Source organism: Cebus imitator, unplaced genomic scaffold, assembly GCF_001604975.1.
Source record: "Cebus imitator isolate Cc_AM_T3 unplaced genomic scaffold, Cebus_imitator-1.0 Scaffold402, whole genome shotgun sequence".
NCBI lineage: Eukaryota > Metazoa > Chordata > Mammalia > Primates > Cebidae > Cebus > Cebus imitator.
The window spans coordinates 395,002-414,626 of NW_016107717.1; the positions used below are offsets into that span (position 1 = coordinate 395,002).

General features: G+C 39.0%; 1 protein-coding gene and 1 long non-coding RNA gene across 3 annotated transcripts in view; one reads left to right on the forward strand and one right to left on the reverse strand.

Moving 5' to 3' along the window:
* Positions 1–19,625, forward strand: part of PAPPA2 (pappalysin 2) — a 288,728-nt gene that overhangs the window by 28,811 nt on the left and 240,292 nt on the right. For both annotated transcript variants that reach the window (XM_017508836.2, XM_037731478.1), the window contains one exon: positions 8,273–9,344. In XM_017508836.2, coding sequence (XP_017364325.1) covers positions 8,273–9,344 — 1,072 coding nt within the window. The remainder of the gene's footprint in view (positions 1–8,272; positions 9,345–19,625) is intronic.
* The window catches only part of LOC119468254, a 15,431-nt gene continuing 9,782 nt past the window's right edge, over positions 13,977–19,625 (reverse strand). The window contains exon 3 of the long non-coding RNA XR_005196911.1: positions 13,977–13,988. This is a non-coding gene — a long non-coding RNA (uncharacterized LOC119468254). The remainder of the gene's footprint in view (positions 13,989–19,625) is intronic.

The window sequence follows — 19,625 nt, forward strand, 5'->3', positions numbered from 1 at the left end:
TTTTTTTTTAGTTTTTGACTTAAAGCCTGTTTTATTGTATATAAGTATAGCTTTTCCTGTTCATTTTTTATTTCCATTTGCATGAAACATTGTTTTTCACTTTCAGTCTATGTGTGTCTTTACAGGTAAACTGAGTTTCTTATAGGCAACATATAGTTGGATCTTTTAAAAATCCCTTTGGTCAGTCTATATTTTTTTAGTTGGGGAATTTAGTTCATTTTGTTGATTGCTTCTTATTGTTTTGTTTGTTATTTATTCCTTACTTTCTCTCTTATTGTTTATTTTTACATTTGGCATGGTTTTCTGAAGTGATAAAGTTTTGTTTCTTTCTTTTTTGTTTATTTGCTCTATCTGTAAGTTTTGTACTTTCATATGTCTTCATGAACACTTGTAGTTACTATATTTTTGCTTCCAGAGGTAAGACACCTTTAAGCATTTCTTGTAAGGCTGGTCTAGTGGTGATGAATTCTCCAAGTTTCTGCTTATCTGACAAAGACTTTATTTCTCCTTCATTTCTAAGAATAGCTTTGCTGGGTATAGTATTCTTGTCTGAGAGATTTGTTTGTTTGTTTTTCTTTTACTACTTCAAATATTTCATTCCATCCTCTTCTGGCCTATAAGATTTTTGCCAAGACAACTGCAATTAGGCTATGGGTATTCTCTTATATGTGACTTGATAGTATATTTTTCTCTAGGCATTTTTGTCTTTGACTTTTGGAAGAGTCAATTGTGCTTTGGAGAGGACTTGTTTAGGTTAAATATATTTGGAGAGTTTGGAGTTTATTGGATCTGAATGTCCACCCTTCTTCCAACACATGAGAAGTTTTTCACTATTATTTCATTAAATATGTTTTCTTCACCTCTTCTCTTCTCTTTCTGCAACTACCATATGCCAATATTTGTTCACTTACTGATTTTTCATACATTTTTGTAGGCTTTTTTTTTTCATTTTTTAAAAATATATACTCTAAGTTCTGAAGTACATGTGAAGAATGTGCTGGTTTGTTCTATAAGTATACACGTTCCATGATGGTTTGCTGCATACATCACCCTGCCATCCACATTAGGTACTTCTCCTAATGCTATCCCTACCCTATCTCCCCACCCCCTGCTCTCCCTTCCCTAGCTCCCACCCCCCAACAGGCCCTGGTGTGTGACCCGCCCCCCCCATGTCCATGTGTTTTCATTGTTCAACAGACACTTATGGGTGAGAACATGCCCTGTTTGGTTTTCTGTTCTTGTGACAGTTTGCTGAGAATGATAGTTTCCAGATTCATCCATGTCCCTGCAAAGGACATGAACTCATCCTTTATTATGGCTGCATAGTATTCCATGGTGTATATGTGCATACTTTCTTTATCCAGTCTATCATTGTGGGGATTTGGGTTGGCTCCAAGTATTTGCTATTGTGAACAGTGCTGCAATAAACATACGTGTACATGTGTCTTTATAATAGAACGATTTAAAATCCTTTGAGTATATACCCAGTAATGGGATTTCTGGGTCAAATGGTATTTCTAGTTCTAGGTCCTTGAGGAAATGCCACACTGTCTTCCACAATTGTTGAACTAATCTACACTCCCACCAACAATGTAAAAACATTCCTGTTTCTCCACATCCTCTCCAGCATCTGTCTCCTAATTTTTTAATGATCACCGTTCTAACTGGTGTGAGATGGGATTTCATTGTGGCTTTGACTTGCCTTTCTCTAATGATCAGTGATGTTGAGCTTCTTTTTCATGTTTGTTGGCTGTGTAAATGTCTTCTTTTGAGAAGTATCTGTTCATATCCTTTGCCTGCTTTTTAATAGGTTGTTTGTTTTTTTCTTGTAAATATGTTTAAGTCCCTCATAAATTCTGGATATTAGACCTTTGTCAGATGGATAGATTGCAAAAATTTTCTCTCATTCTGTAGGTCGCCTATTCACTGTGATGATAGTTTCTTTTACTGTACAGAAGCTCTTTAGTTTAATTAGATCCCATTTGTCTATTTTTGGCTTTTATTGCAATTGCTTTTGGCATTTTTGTCATGAAGTCTTTGCCCATGCCTATGTCCTGAATGGTATTGCCTAGGTTTTCTTCGAGGGTTTTTATGGTTTGGGGTTTTACATTTCAGTCTTTAATCCATCTTAATTTTTGTGTAAGGTGTAAGGAAGGGGGTTCAGTTTTAGTTTTCTGCATATGGCTAGACAGTTTTCCCAGCACCATTTACTGAATAGGAGATCCTTTCCCCATTGTCTATTTTTGTCAGGTTTGTCAACAATCAGATGGTTGTAGATGTGTGGTGTGATTTCTGAGGTTTCTGTTCTGTTCCATTGGTCTGTATGTCTGTTTTGGTACCAGGACCATGCTGTTTTGGTTCCTGTAGCCTTGTAGTATGGTTTGAAATCAAGTAGTGTGATGCCTCCAGCTTTGTTCTTTTTGCTTAGGATTGTCTTGGCTAAAATTTAAAATAGTTTTTTTCTAATTCTGTGAAGAATATCAGCGGTAACTTGATGGGAACAGCATTGAATCTATAAGTTTCATTGGGCCATATGGCCATTTTCACGAAATTGATTCATCCCATCCATGAGGAGGGAATGTTTTTCCATTTGTTTGTGTCCTCTCTTACTTCCTTGAGCAGTGGTTTGTAGTTCGTCTTGAAGAGGTCTTTCACAATGCTTGTTAGCTATATTCCTAGGTATTTTATTCTCTTTGTAGTGATTAGAATGGGAGTTCTTTCATGATTTGGTCTTCTGATTGTCTATTGTTGGTGTAAAGGAATGCTTGTGATTTTTCACATTTATTTTGTATCCTGAGGCTTTGTTGAAGTTGCTTATCAGTTCAAGAAGTTTTTGGGCTGAGATGATGGAGTTCTCTAAATATAAAATCATGTCATCTGCAAATAGAGACAACTTGACTTCCTCTTTGAATACCCTTTATTTCTTTCTCTTGCCTGATTGCCCTGGCCAGAACTTCCAATAGTATATCAGATGGGAGTGGTGAGAGAGGGCATCCTTGGGAAAATACTTATTTCTATAGATGGATCTTAGGGTGTCAGTTGGGTAGCATATGTTGGCTTTAATTCCAGGTAAACACAATAGTCTCCAGGCGGTTTATTTGGCTGTAATTCATGCTAGTGATTTTTGTATCTCAGTGGCCTAGGCAGCAAGAGTTTGTGGCAGCAGTGGCACAACTTTGCTGGATGTGTGCTTGCTGGACTGTTTCTTTGGTGGAGAGAGAAATGTGATGCACATAATGCCCATGGCAAGTCAGCCAGCTTGGGGTCTGGCTCACTGAGGTTGGGGCTATGGGCCTGTTACTCTGGTCAGGGGTGTGGGTACATGGCACCTTGACTGGCCTGGGGGTGTGTCCTTGAGGGGCAAGCCCCCTGGGTTGTTTTTCAGTTCTCAAGAACAGGCACACAGTCATTTGGTCAGTCTGAAGATGTGTCTACCCAAGGTGGGCTGCCAAGCTGTTTTTCAGGACTTTGTTGTGGGTGGGGCATGTCCACCAGTGATAGAGTTGCACATAGTAGACAAATAATAAAAGATAGTTCAAGTCTCTATCTCTTTTTGGCATAAGCAACAGATATACTGAGCATCAAGAAGCAACTCAGGTTTCCATTACTCAAGCAGTAATGGAAAGAAGCAGGATTACTACTTTACAGGGGCCACATTCAAAATTTGTTTTTCATGAAACAGCCATTTGTAACTCTATGATGTTCAATGCTTGATTATAATTGTTCATAGTCACTCTGGAGGACTACATTCCAGTTTGAGAGAAAACCTTTCTCCTTGAGGATAATTGACTCTATCAATTCCAAGTGCTGGTAATTAATGATAGTAGAGAACTGGATGCACATGAGGTTTGCTAAAGCCCACACCAGCATATTGCTCTTTTAAGACGCCCATGGTCTCTAAGAATTTTTGGAGTTGAGAGCAGGAATACAGTGAACAAGATATCCTCCCTCAATTTACTTTTCTTTCTCTCAAAACTCAGATTAAATACAAGGTAAGGTGCTTGAACAGTTTTAAGTTTAGTAAACATGTATGATGGAAGCCAGTTGCAAGAAAGAGCTGAGAAAATGATTCTTACAGTTTTAAGATGATGTGGTCCAAATGTTTGGCTTCCACACTACCACCATCTTTTGAGTTACATTGTTTGACCTGATTGTTCTAATCCATGGGCTATCATGGTTCAATTTAGTGTTGAGTAATTTCATAAATCATATTCATGTACTGGTCCCTCTGTTCTTTCCAAGAATGTGTGGCTTTGATGAACAAACAACAGTTATAACATGTTTGCTTCTATCTCATGTACATCCAAAATTATAAAATCCCAATGTTGCACAAACTCAGAGTTTCACCACGTATATTGTCTTGGCTTGGACTGCATTGGTTTTGCCCGTCTTTACTCTGCTAGACTGAGAAGAAGTCTCCTCAACCTGGGATTCTGCAACTTTTCTTTTGAAACAAAGTTTATCTTACTTTTGCTTAATGAGATCAAGAAAGTAGGGCTGAAGTTCCCTCCTGAGAGCATGTTGGCAGCTGTGCAGGCTTCTCTGTGACCCCAGTTTATAGCTAAAGGATGCAGAAAAGCAGACCTGGGATGGATACATTTTGTTCACAGTCACGGTTGGTCACTGGGTCCTCTGGTAGATGTGTTATGGGTGAAAACTCAGAGTATAGGCAACATTTACCCCTTTTTAAATTGCAAAAAAATGATATTATCAGCAAAGCAGCCACATCTAACTTTAGTAGTTAAAGGGAAAAGGAGACACTTGGCAGATTGCAATTGCTTTCCTTTTTAGTCTTTGCAGTAATAGAATTGGCTCAAACTGGTTCACCAGAGCCAATTAATTGTACACATCTCTTCCCAAACCCATGTTCATTGACATCATATTGGTAACTTGAAATTGGCCATTTGGGGAGTAATTTATACCACAGAAGTTGGCAAATGTTGCAAATCAGGACATGGATTTTTTTTTTTTTAAATCTTCAGAGGACCAGTTGTTAAACATTTACCATCATACCACCGGTTTTTATATCTAATTTGTTATTTCCTTTGATAACACATCATGAAACTCCTTCTCTCAAAATAGCTAGTGTCCAACTGGTAATCAAGGTAGCACTAATTTCATGGGCAGATTTGGATGGTGGGTGCCTTCTAGGAATCAAATTATTAAGACAAGTCAGTGCTGGAACATTGACATTTAGTGACTTGAAGGAGAATTTCTGCTATGTTATGTCCATGTTTTAATGAAGAGGTCCTTTTGCTGCTCCCATAGCTATTTATACTTTCAATAGTCAGCATATTCCATTGTTATTTATTTCAGGTTTATTTTCTGCACTATACTGAACTCTCCATGATATCATATAACTATTTGATCACTATTGAATCTCTAGCACCAAGTACTGAGATTGGCAGATAGTATTGCTTTGTAATATCTACCAAACTTGCAGTTGCATAGGTGAGCTAATTTAGTCTGTTTCTGTGCACTTATTCATAAGAGGTCCTTATTTATCTTAACTATCTCTCATTCCATTAATTTGCTGAATTGATGCACATGTATGTATTACTGTTTCATAGACGTCTTAGACAAATCTAAGAAGCCTGATCTAGTATAATTTTTAAACAAATGATTTAAAAGAATTTCAGATGTGCTTTACACTTTCATGTCTGATTTAACTTACCATTGGTATCAATCTTGCTAAGTTTCCTTTACTGGATGAAAAATACTAAGGCTCTCAACTTCTGTCTTCCACATTTTGTTCTACTAAGCAGCAGCAAGAAACTGATTTCTTTTGTAATATGGGATAATCTCTCAACATGGCTTGAAAATAGTCTATTTGTTAAAGCTTCACATGTGATTCTCATCCACAACTAGAGTTGTTGACATTGAGTTAGAGAATTCTATTTGCTAATTATGCCTTTTTAACTAGGAGGAGTGCAGGATGGTGCGTCAGCAACTATTTATCTTCATACAGATGAAGTATGAACAATGGTAACAAAGCAAGTAAAATGTAGTTTTCTAAGCACCTAGTGAGGTTTTTCATTTGCTGCTTGGACATCTTAATAAATTAGACAGCAAAGAATCATTACTTTGGTAATCATTCAAAATAATATTTCTACATACTGGCTATATCTCACAAGTAAAATAGATGATCTTAGTGCTCTTGGCTGTAAATTTTTTTGATATAATTGCAAAACTCATATTAATCAGAACTAGACTAGTATAATCAGAGTGGTCCATCTTTTATTTAGTATCTCAAAAAGTTAGAAATATCATTTTAGAGACACTATTAGTAACTTTATACCTCTGTATGAGACAGGTAAGAACAATTATATTTTTGATGATAAAAGAGATATTCTAAGGATAGCAAATTAAAGTGTTTAAAATTGCAACTAGATGCCTGGCAGATAATCATGTTAATTATCTGGTAACTTATATGTCAAGCCTAACAATTTATATCTAAACTCATATATATACCTGTGTGTATGTAACAAATATAAAGTACTAGTACTTTCTCTTAAAAATCAGCAAACAGCTGACAGACTATTAACTCCATGGTCCTGATAGTCAATATTGCAGTATATGTGTTCATAGGTCAGATAGATAATTAAGGCTACTTAGTAGTTATTAAAATAAGTGGACTAGGAGAAAATATGAGTCAGGGAACTTAGTATTAATCCCACTATATTTGTTTACTTTTTTGAAAATCTACTCAAGGGTTTGTAGAGGAGTATTCCTTATGCTTCTTTAACAGATAGACTTTAGTGTAAAAACAATGACAACAAAAACCCCCAAACGAAAATCGAAACACCCCATTGTACTGTAGTGTAGTCATCACTAGTAATTCAGAGTATAATTATTAGAATTGCTGGGTTTGGGAGGAAATATTTTTGCTAAAAACTACTTTTATTTTGTAAACAACAAGTTATTAATATATGCTGAAGACAGAAGAGAAGATATTCTATCACTTTTGGAAACATAGCCACTTATAAAACACTTGCCTGCCATCAGAATAAGAAGCCTTGTGGCTTATAAATCTAGACTGTCTACAGAGAATTATTGTTGGACTGCATTGTATAGGAGGTCAGGGAACAAATAAAATTCTTATTTAACAAGCTTGGGGAAAATGACTCTTGATGTTTACCCATGTATCTGATCCAAAGACTGGTAGATTTTTCCATCATTTTTTCATCAGTGCAAGCAGTATTAAGCATTTCCTATGTGAACGTACTGCCTTCATATGATTTATAAGTAAAAGCTATTCCTGAGAGACTGTGTACTAGAAGAGGTACTGAGGGGAAGATGGTGAGTAAACTGAAGATGAGTTACTAGGAACATTTGAGGCCTCCAAAATGCCTGAGTCCCAACTGGGATCATGCCACATCTGAAAGTTTGTGCCTATTCCTGCTGCCCTGCTGCCAATTTATTAATGATCTAGCTTTTTATGGGTGTTCTATCCTTTGTTTATTCAATTAGATTTAACAACCCTATACCTGCTCTGTGCAAGGTAGTTAGTGTATGATAGGACCTTCATTAATCTGGAAACGGTCTGCTTCTACCCTGTTGTGGGTGTTACTGGGTATAGAGCAGTCATTCTACTAACTCAGTGACTAGTTTTTTTAAGCTAGGGCCATGGGGCAGTGCCATATTGCTTTCTCTGGGGAACAGTTGTTCACTGTGGGTGGGCATCCTTACCCATGAAAGGTGTTAGAGGGAATAGTGGGCTAGGAATGACGTCTGGGATGTTACCATCTTCTTTAGAAAGACTCCCTGATTCATCAACTTGTTTTCTCCATGAGTATCATCCTTTTAATGTTCAGTAGAGAAAAATCACCTTCCAGAGGGTAGGGGATGGCTGTCATTTGCAAAAAGTATGACTACCCTCATGGCTTCTGAGGAAATGGGAAAGAGCTAGGATCAATGAAGACAGGCACTGACTCAAAGCCAGTCAGTGCAAAGCACATTTGTGATGAAGTGCTAGAGGATTCTTGCCATTGGCATTGAACATCTGCTTTTCAGCTTCCATTTTGGTTATGTAAACATACCAGAATGAGTTAACTTGGGTGGAATCTCAAATCAGATTCCTTTTGGGGATAGGAGATGCCAGAACAGCCTAATATAGGGATATTGAATAGGCATCTCAGGTGAGAAATCTGGGTCACTTACTTTTTTCCCCATTAAATCCTGCATTCTTGTTATTTACATGGGCTTTCTTCTCCCTTTCTCCATTCCTCTTTGTATCTGGTATCTCTTCCCTCGATTCTTCCTTCTTTCCCAGGTGTGTTTGATAACTGCTCCCACACTGTCAGTGACAAAGGCTGGGCCCTGGGGATCCGCTCAGGGAAGGACAAGGGAAAGCGGGATGCTCGCTTCTTCTTCTCCCTCCGTACCGACCGCATGAAGAAAGCCACCATCTTGATTAGCCACAGTCGCTACCAACCAGGCACATGGACCCACCTGGCGGCCACTTACGATGGACAGCGTATGGCTCTGTATGTGGATGGCACTCAGGTGGCTAGCAGTCTCAGCCAGTCTGGTCCACTGAATAGCCCCTTCATGGCATCCTGCCGCTGTTTGCTCCTTGGGGGAGACAGATCTGAGGATAGACACTATTTCCGTGGACACCTGGGCACACTGGTTTTCTGGTCAACTGCCCTCCCACAAAGCCATTTTCAAAACAGTTCTCAGCATTCAAGTGGGGAGGAGGAGATGACTGACTTGGTCCTGACAGCGAGTTTTGAGCCTCTGAATACAGAGTGGGTTCCCTTTAGAGATGAGAAATACCCACGACTTGAGGTTCTCCAGGGCTTTGAGCCAGAGCCTGAGATTCTGTCGCCTTTGCGGCCCCCACTCTGTGGGCAAACGGTTTGTGACAATGTGGAATTGATCTCCCAATACAATGGATACTGGCCTCTTCGGGGAGAGAAGGTGATACGCTACCAGGTCGTGAACATCTGCAATGATGAGGGCCTAAACCCCATTGTGAGTGAGGAGCAGATTCGTCTGCAGCACGAGGCACTGAATGAGGCCTTCAACCGCTACAATATCAGCTGGCAGCTGAGCGTCCACCAGGTCCGCAATTCTACCCTGCGACACCGGGTTGTGCTTGTGAACTGTGAGCCCAGCAAGATTGGAAACGACCATTGCGACCCCGAGTGTGAGCACCCACTCACAGGCTATGATGGGGGTGACTGCCGCCGGCAGGGCCGCTGCTACTCCTGGAACCGCAGGGATGGGCTCTGTCACGCGGACTGCAACAACATGCTGAACGACTTTGACGACGGGGACTGCTGCGACCCCCAGGTGGCTGACGTGCGCAAGACCTGCTTTGACCCTGACTCACCCCAGAGGTAAGGGATTGGGGTTTGGGGTGGCCTACTTGTAGGGTGCATTTCTAACATCATTTTATCCTTTGATTTTGGAGACAAACGTGTTCACACAGTCCCTGAATAAAACATTAATCCACCCCATCAGACAGTATTAATCTTTTGTGAAATGCTAGGTGTTCTGTTATGTAATTAGGGACACAGATGACTGAGACAAGAGACAGCCCTCACAGAACTCATTATTTGTGGGGCAGAAAGTTGTGTACACAGTGCGAAGTGCACCCAAGAGCATATGCACCAGGTACTTGGGCACAGAGAAACTGAACAACTTACTTTACCAGAGGAGGCCAGGATATCTTCATGGAGAACAAACGAGGTATCCAGGCATAGAAACGAATCAGTACTAATTACACATGATGACACTTCCTATTGTCTTAGGGTCTTGGCAAAGTAATATAAATCTGTGAAAAGGCCTTACGTCTGTTTACTCTCTGGTGCTGAGCGGTTTCGTAAAGACAGACATGCTACATCTAGCCACTAGTCTCCTTTAGGTGACTGGGATATTTCACTGTTGCCCCATTAAATTCCATTCTTCATGCAGCATCCAGAAGGATCTTTTGAAAAAGGTAAGTCAGATCCTGTCATTTCCCTTCTTAAGATTTTTTCCTCCACTGCGCTCAGAATAAAATCTGAACCCCCTACCTGACACACAGGCTCTTAATGCAATCTGGCCCCTGTCTACCTCTCCATCCTCACCCACATAGCACAGCCTCACTGACTTGATTCTGTTCCATTGAACAGACCAAGCTTTCTTCCTGCCCCTAGGGCTTTGCATTTGCTGTTCCATCTTCTTGGAATCCTCTTTTCCTTAATCTTCCTTTGGTGGGTTCTCCCGTCATTCAAATATCTGCTTAGATACTACCACCTGGGAGGCCTTTTCTAATCCCTCAGATTAAAGCATCTATCAATTACTATTACATCAACTAATTAAAATTTCCTGTTTAACACTTAGTATTTCTGATAATTTTTCTTTCACATTCATGTGTTTGTCTGTTTTTCTCCTATTTGGAATATCAGCTCCGTGAGATCAGGACCCTTGTTTATTCTGTTAACCACTATATTCCCAATGCCTAGAATAGTAGCTGATGTTTAGTTGTTTAAGTTGATGAATGAATGGTTCTCCTGTGTCTCTTGTTCTGAGACAGAAGCCAGTAAGATTCTCATTTGATGGCTGATGTAGGGGTTGGACATAATAGAGGAGGGTAAGGAAGTAGGTAGGTAGCCATTGAACTTGTTAATATGTGTATGTGGAAAAAGCATCCCCAGTGCACAACTGATGCCTTTGTTCAAATTATGAAAAGGCTTACCTGAGCCAGGGTATAGGGCTGGTGGGAGGTGAGGAAACAGGATATCCGCTCCCACCAGATGTCTTGAAAGCTGCCTTTGTGTTGGACACAATTTGTACAAGTAGTTCATGGTATCCCTGGGTGTGGGGAGTCCTCTTGGTGTGAATTACCACTAATAGACTAGCTTGTACTTCAAGCATGTGGTGTTAAAAATTGAGTATGTGATTCAGAATGAAGGGTTCCAAATGGTTAAATTTTGGAGTCTTTCCTATTTAACTAGGTTTGTAAGTTATGCAAGTCACTTTTAGAAACTCAGAAGTCTTGTCGATAAAATGAGGATGGCAGTAATACCTTGCATTTTCAGTATTTTCAGGTTATTTTGTGAATCAAATGAAATAAAGTATAAGAAAGTAGCTCTAAAGTTCTCAATGTATACAAATAGTTCTAAAATAACATTAATTCGGCCAGGCACGTTGGTTTATGCCTGTAATTCCAGCATTTTGGGAGGCCGAGACAGGTGGATCACAAGGTCAGGAGATTGAGACCATCCTTACAAATGTAGTAAAACCCCATATCTACTAAAAACACAAAAAATTAGCCAGGCGTGGTGGCACACACCTTTAGTCCCAGCCACTGGGGAGGCTGAGTCAGAAGAATCACTTGAACCCAGAAGGTGGATGTTGCAGTGAGCAGAGGTCATGCCACTGCACTCCAGCCTGGGAGACAGAGAAAGACTCCATCTCAAAAAAAAAATTCGTATTATTCTTCCATTATTATTATTATTATTAAAGCTGACAGACGGGAAGCCTTTATTTACATAATAATTAAAAGACAACTAATCAAATGATCAGAACTATTTGTATAAGAAAATTCTGTTTGGAACAATGAGAACACATGGACACAGGGAGAGGAACATCACAGACCGGGGCCTGTTGGGGTGTGAGGGGATAGGGGATGAATAGCATTAGGAGAAATACCTGTTGTAGATAACTGGTTGATGGGTGCAGCAAATCACCATGGCACATGTATACTTGTGTAACAAATCTGCATGTTCTGCACATGTGTCCCAGAACTTAAAGTGTAATTTTAAAAAATTCTGTTTGGGTTTGGTTTTTAGATTTTGGTAACCTTAAGCAGAAACTAAACATCACTAACAGCAGTGGTTAGCAACACTTAGGATCCCCTGGAGAAATGAGAAAGTCTGGTCTCCTAGTTTATAGTAATAATTCACTGCCCTGTCTGAGAGAGCTGTCTTTCAAGGTACCCAGGTACTATTCTCCTCAGAATTTCCCTTTGTTTCTCTAAATTCCTACCACATTGCCCTTATCTGGGTGTTTATAACGTACTCACTTCACTGCCTGCAGAAGGGAAACTCACTCCTTCTATTTATAGACCCAGTAGTGTTTTGAACCTTTATTCCTAAGTGACTCTCTTACCCCCACATATAAAACCTGCTTTGTGGAATACAAAGGAAATATTTATACTTTATGATAGTTAAAAATACTAACTCAAAGTAAAAAGTGCTCATGGTTTAAAATATCAAATTATATCAAAAGGCAGAAGGAAGAAGATCAATCCCCTGCCTAACTCTTCCCCATCCTTCTTCACACTCTGTGCTTGGTCCACACAGATTACTATATTTATTTTTTTACCTGTTTTTTTTTTCCTGGTAGTTTCCTGTATCTCTCCAAATATTATTTATATTGCTCATAAATTTTAAACATTATCTGTTGACTTCTTATGATAGAGATGAGACTAACTCTCTTACATTATCTCCTTCCTTGTCCTTGCATTCTTCCATATAATTATTTTACTATTTTTTGTTGAATTAATTGTATGTATTATAGCAGTATGACTGTGAAATGTTATTTGTTGCAGAAAAAAGTACTAGTCTATTATCATATTTGTTTTCTTGCACAGCTTCTTCCCATCCCCAGCCCAACCTGTTGAGTATCTATTTCCTTCTTTCCTTCTTTTATTCTTTCTTGATATTCTCGATTGTTTTCAAATACTTTATTTTACCGGCTAATTTGTAGACAATATTTATAAACATGTTCCCCTCCTCTAAGCTGTTCTAACACTAAATAAAATTCTTCTTCTTCACCTTCCAAAAAACATTTTTTTTTTTAACACTCTTCTAGAGCGCTTCCTTCTAGTTATTTCTATTTTCCTCTTCCAATCTTGGCCAGTTATCTTTAGGTCTGCTGCACAATTGTCATCCTGGGACTTCTCTTCACTGCCTTTTTTGGGCTAGAGCCACTGTGTCCTGAATTACATGAAAATCTCTTAATTTACTACCTTGTTTTTCTGGAAAGAATCCTCAAGTAAGTTTCTAAGAAAAGATGTTTTAGATAATCTTTTCTGAAAATGCACTTCTTAGAATGTTTTTATTCTGCCTTCATACAAAACTGAAAGTTTGTTTGGTGTAAAATTTTGAATTGAAAAACAGTTTCTCTGAAACTTGTGAAGAAATTTGTTAATTGCTTCTAGCTTCTGTTCCGATAATTGTGTGTATTTTTATACGTATGTGTGTATACATACATACACACATGTGTATGTGTGTGTATATATATAAATATGTATTTATAGAATGTTTTAGAATCTTGTTCTTAGCCTTGTTACTCTAGGGATTTGTAAGATTACTTTTTAGAACTTGCCTTTTATTGTTCTTTTGTTGAACACTGTTCAATTCGGACCCTTATGCCCCTTATCTCTGGAAAAATCTCTTAAATTATTACTTTATTTCTCCATTCAGTTTTCTCTGTCCTCTTTGTTATCCCTGATACTCCTGGGGATGCATCTACTGAACTTACTCTCTGTTTCTTTCCTCTCCTACATTTTGTTAGTTTACTCTTCTCCCCTTTTTTTTGTTTTTGAGATTTTTTTTTAGTCTATCTTTCAATGCTCTATTTACTTTTTCATTTTAGTAATCAAGCTTTTAAAACCCTTTTATTCTTTGATTGTTTTTAATGTAATCCTTAAAAAATTTTAAGATAAACATTTTCAAAGATAAAAATGTGATTCATTTGGAATTTTGTGTGTGTGTGTGTGTTATATCTGATGCATCTGAAGTCAACTTTTCTTTTTTTATGATTTTAAAAATTCATGACTATCTATGCTGGTGACTTTCCTTGAATGTCTAATGCTTGTTCACAGTAGAAACTATACTTTTAAATCTCTACCTATGATGATCTAAAAATGAATAATTACTGCTGAATTGTCTCTTTTTGAGAAAAAAAATTTGAAGACAGAAACATAGTGGAGGTGAGAGGTTTTCTTTTAGCTCAGCTCCCTTATACTTATTTCATGTATAGGTTTTTTTCTGCCTTCCCTCTCCTATTTTTTGTGCTGAGTTTTTATTATTAAAAATATTTTTATGACTCTTGGCAAGAGCAATATTTTGAAAAATGATTATTTATCAAGCTTCTATGTTGTGTCAGGCATGGAAGGAAGGCAGAGGAACACATATAAAGACTATGGAAAGAGTAAGTGCTAACAACTTAGAGAAGAAGTTCAGTAATTTTATCTAAATTCTCTATGTTTAAATCCAGGCTGAGGCATTAAAAGCAGAACATGGGGGATGGCTTTTCTTTACCATGGCTTGAATTGTTTGAAAGGACCTTTGATTCATAGAAATATAGATCTTTGGGTTTCCATGTGGTCCTGTGACTTGGTGGAATTAGTGGCTATCTCTGAACTAGATTAGCTTTGTAGATCCTCCTTATTATTACAATTAAATCACAGCGCTCAAGCTCACAATTCCATTATGCGGTGACTCTGAAACTGACAAGCGCTTTGCCCGGCATTTATTGAGCAGAGTGCTCCAGGCACAGAGTCTTTCTACTCACAGTGGAAGCACCAAAAGCTCACAGTTTAGGGGTCAGGGGAGAATGGTAGAAAGTGGTGGACAGACCTATAAACAGATCACTAACATTCAAATACAAGGATTGATGTATGCATAACTCTCCTCACTTCACAAATACTGTTCAATCTTCCTGCTATGGTTTTAACTTGTCCTCCGAAGTTCATATGTTAGAAATGTAAACCCTAAAGCAACAGTGTTGAGAGGTGGAAGCTTTAAGAGATACTTAGGGCCAGGCACAGTGGCTCAAGCCTGTAATCCCAGCACTTTGGGAGGCTGAGGCAGGTCGGGAGTTCAAGACCAGCCTGACCAACATGGAAAAACCCATCTCTACTAAAAAATAGAGTTAGCTCGGCATGGTGGCATATGCCTGTTATCTTGTACTCAAGAGGCTGAGGCAGGAGAATCACTTGAACCTGGGAGATAGAGGTTGCCATGAGCCGAGATCGTGCCATTGCACTCCAGCCTGGGCAACATGAGTGAAACTCCATCTAAAAAAAAAAAAAGGATTAATGCTATTATCACAGGAGTGAGTGTCTGTTAAAAGGATGATTTTGCTCATGCCTGCTTTCTTGTACTTCTGTCTTCTGCCATGGGATTATGAAGCAAGAAGACCTTCACTAGATGCAGGCCCCTCGACCTTGGACTTTCCAGCCTCCAGAACTGTAGGAAATAAACCTCTCTTTTTCATAAATTACCCATTCTCATGTATTCTTTTATGGTAGCAAAAAACAAAGTAAGATGCATTCCCACCACCCCCAGCAAGAAACCAGAAATCTAGCCCAAAGTAGTTCCTCTCCCAGAGGTTCTGAGAAGAGAGCCTGATGAGTCCAGCATCAAACATCTGTAACACAGATGGGCCTGTCAAAGGGAGAGTACTTATCAGGCTCTGGACTGGTCAGGAGGAGATATGAATTACGATACATTACCCAGACAGTTGAACAGACTTACAAAGATAAAGGAACTTGGAACTAGTCAGGGCTACATAAGCCAGATGTCTATTTCTGCATAGTAGCTGCCCCAAGAGACAATCTGCAAGAGTTAAGGGAAGGAAGGGTGTCGAGTGTCTGCTTCCGTAAAATCACAAATGCCTTTGACTGTTATTCCCTGTGGTGCATACTACGGAGCTGAGCCCAAAGGAATTTCTGTACCCTCAGGGGAACTTGTCTTCCCTGACCTTTGCAGGCTGCAGCTTCTTTTTGGTTATGAATTGTTTCTGTCACACATCTCCCTAAAATTATGTCTCAGAGATAGGGTTCTTTCTTTGCTGCTGTGCCTACTTTCCATCCCATGCTTTCTCTCCTTTTCACTATAGAGTTCAGCTAAGTATTTCACTAAATCTGGAACTCTGCTTGTCTCTCTCTTTTGGTTTTTATATCTTCAGTCTCATAATATTGCTATAATGTGGAGAAATATCTCCAAATAAAAACAAATTGTGGAACAAGGCATCAATCATCTAGTCTGACCATGCTCTGAAGCAGACAATGGGATACCATACATTTATTGTCTGTATATTTGTTTCTGGAGGCTGTGATGAGCTAACATCTCTATATGTTGGCAACTCATTGGAGAGTTGAAGGGCAGGGGACTGTTATACATAACAATGCTTGCCCATGGCACACTTCCCTCTAAAGAGGTCCTCAAGAGGGTGGCTGGGAATTGTCCTGGGGGACATGGCAGAGAGTGGCGTCTGCAGGTGTACAGTAGAAAGGGCATATCTTGGGACAGGAAAGCAGAGGCACATGACATCAAAGGGAACAGGTGGAGACATTGGTGCCACACAGACCTGGATGCTTTGGATTAGTTGTGCTTTGCTCACCCACACTCGGAGGCTGTTGAGCCAAAGGCATGGTCAGGCTGGGCCCTTGCAGTGGCTGGTCTGTTAAACATCAACCAGGCTTCATTATAGGTTTCTTTTGAAGTAGAGATTCAAAGTTCCCTGAAGCCAAAAAAACACACACACGGAGAAAATAAGTGTAAGGGGTAGAAGAGGGCAGGAAGAAAAGGAGGATAAATTTTAAAACTAACAAGAAAATCTCCCAGTTCCCCCACTTCAAAATTCACAGATAGCAAACTCTAGAGCAAGTGTTACCTTCTCATACTCACGTCAACTGGCAATGGGAATAGAAGGAAAAAAGTATGAGATTCCATAGATAAGCACAGTAAGTTTACCTACAAATAGAAACATCTCCTGTTTATTTTCCTACAAGCCAGTTTCTCCACAGTTCTAATAGGCACCGTATTACGGAGCAAATAAAATCCAGTTTTTGGGTTTTTTTTTTTCTGTTCACCTGACTTAGTGGACTTTCCTCCTCAGATGAGTGGGTGGGGGAAGCTGTTTTTCTCCTTTTCATAGTTTATTTTCTAGCCAGATAGACAGACTTGTGAGTGAGCCAGGTGGTCTGTCTAGGTTAAAAATATTTCCTTTTAGAAATTTTTCAGGAGAGACCCCAGTCTCCAACCACACTCAGTTGTTCAAAATACTTCAGCTTTTTCCTAGGAGTTGGGGTGCCTTGGTGCCTTGGCCAGATGCCAGTCTGTCTCAGATGATTTCACTTAGAGGTTCCTTCCTAGAATTTAAGCCTAAGAGTTTGAAAGACAGCTGCAGCCTTACACATTTTTTTTTCTATTTTCTTTTTCTTGAACTCTTGTTTTTAATTACGTCAGTGACTGGATATAAATGAAATCTTGTTGGTAGGTCTTCCCCTAACCAGACCCTTATTCCCTTGATGTCAGAATTGTATTGTGGGCAGTGGGTGGGACATATAGTTAGTGTGGCCATCAGGGATTTTTCTGAGGTTCCATCAGAGCACCACCCTCTGGAGGAAGCTGCTCATCTATTATTAATTTCCTCAGCATCAAGGTTTATCTCACTTCTTACTGGGAGTGCTGTCCAGTGGTTGTGGATCTGATTTCCAGAGCCAAACACTTAGATCACTACTGCTTTTCCTTCAAGTCCCAGTTAGGATGTCCCTTCCTCCTTATTGGGGCATTCTGTTGTCCTCAAAAGCAAATTAGCTACCTCATTTGTGTCACTTCTCATTCTCCTATAGCCACTACCCTAATCCAGGCCCCTGTCTTCACTCACCTGGATTATTACAATAGTCTTTTAACTGGTCTTCAACCTTTGCCCTTGCACTGTTGCCCAAGTCTACTTTTAACATAGCAATCAGAGTAATTCTATTAGGTTATAACTCAGATCAAGTCATTCCTCTCCCTGTAATTCTCCAGCAGCTTACCAGCTTATTCAGAGTCAAAGCCAACAGCATGACTGATTTATAGGGTCATATAGCATCAGTCATTTCTATGGCCTCACCTTTTACCATGCTCCTTATTGCACTCCAGCCACACTGGACTTCTGATTTGCCAGACTTACTCCTATTGCATGACATTTTTAGTGACTTTTCACTTTTCTGGAATATTCTTCCTCCAGATTTCTTCATGGCTAACTATCCCACTTTCTTCTGGTCTTTTTTCAAAGTAACTTTCTGGATGAGACTGCCCCTGGAGACCTCATGTAACACCATACATACTCCCTTGGCTCTGTGGTTTCTTGCCCTGCTTTATTTTTCTTTTTAGAATTTATCACAAACATTCTATTTTGTTTATTTTGCTTAATATTCATCTTCTCTACTAGAAAGGAAATTCTACCAGGGAGGGGGTTTTTATATGTTTGGGTGACTATAATACTCTAGCACCTAGAATAGGAACAGGAACAGACTAAGCATTCAATAAATAATTGTTAAAGAAAGGAATGTTCTTAGTCTAGTACAGTGGTTGGCAAACTATGAACCATGGACCAAATCTGGGCTACCACGTGTTTTTGTAAATAAAATTATTTTGGAATACAGTTGCACTTACGTGTTTACATATTGTCTATGGCTACTTTCATGTGGCAGAGTTGTGCAGTTAAAACAAAGACCATGTGCCCCACAAAGCCTAAAATATTTACTATCTGGCCCTTTATGAAAAAAATTGCCAACCCCTGCTTAAATACATCTTTAGCATACCTTACTGTAACTTCTCATTCTTGTCTGTCTGTTGCACAAGACTTTAGTTTCTTTGTTCATAGTTCTTGATACACATGTGATATTTAAAAACTGAATTAAGGTATATAAATATAAATCTATGTAAATGGAAAACCAATGACATGGGGAAATGACAATATAGAGCAAGGGTTTTAGTCGGGTAAAAATGTATAGGCAGAGTATACTACTATGTATGGAAAAAGAACAGTATTCAGAATCTACACTCTAGTAAGCTTTTCTATGGGTCTCATCACTGTGGTAGCATTGCGCCATTCAGAAGTAAGTAAACTAACTGAGGATGCTCATGGAAGTGTGAACATGTTAGCTAAGGAGGGAATGGCTTTAAGCCATTTTCTTCATTAACTTGTTATTTGAGTAGCTGGGCCCCCAAAAGCCTGAAACATGGAGTAAATTTTGATGAGCATAAAAATAACTACAATAGCCAGGAAGTATTAACAACATGGATCCTCTTTACCTAGGGAGTCAGTGACTGAGAGAAAGACCAGACTCCAAAAAAGGAGTACAGGACACTCCTGACAGGCAGATCTCTTGGACGTGATGTTACAGATTAGGCAAGATCCTTATCAAGCATTAGAGTTAGGATTTTGCAATTGTAAGGAGCAGGAACCTGCTCACATTAACTGCAGAAAATGGATTTATTGTAAAATTACATATGGGCTGGAAGTGGAGCTAGATAGTTGCAGACACTGTGGCAGTCAGGAACTCCATCTCTCTCAAAGCCTACATATTTCTCTACTTCCTAGTTCATTCTCACCATTCATTTCTTGTTAACACTTTGCTAGGTTACTCATAGTTTCTGCTCCCCTTATAGTATTGATTTAAAACATTGCTTCATGTTGCTGTGGCTCCTTATATGTCTCATTGAGATTTTTCCCTTCAGATATATATCCTATTGCTAGTGCCACAGTCTCTCACAGTACCTTGGTTCAAATTCTGAAGACAGTCAATGTAAACTGGCCTAACTCATCTTTACATATTAGTTAAGAAGTCATAGGTTTCTGGCCAGCCTTGGATTCTTTTTTTTTTTTTTTTTTTTTTTTTTTTTTTT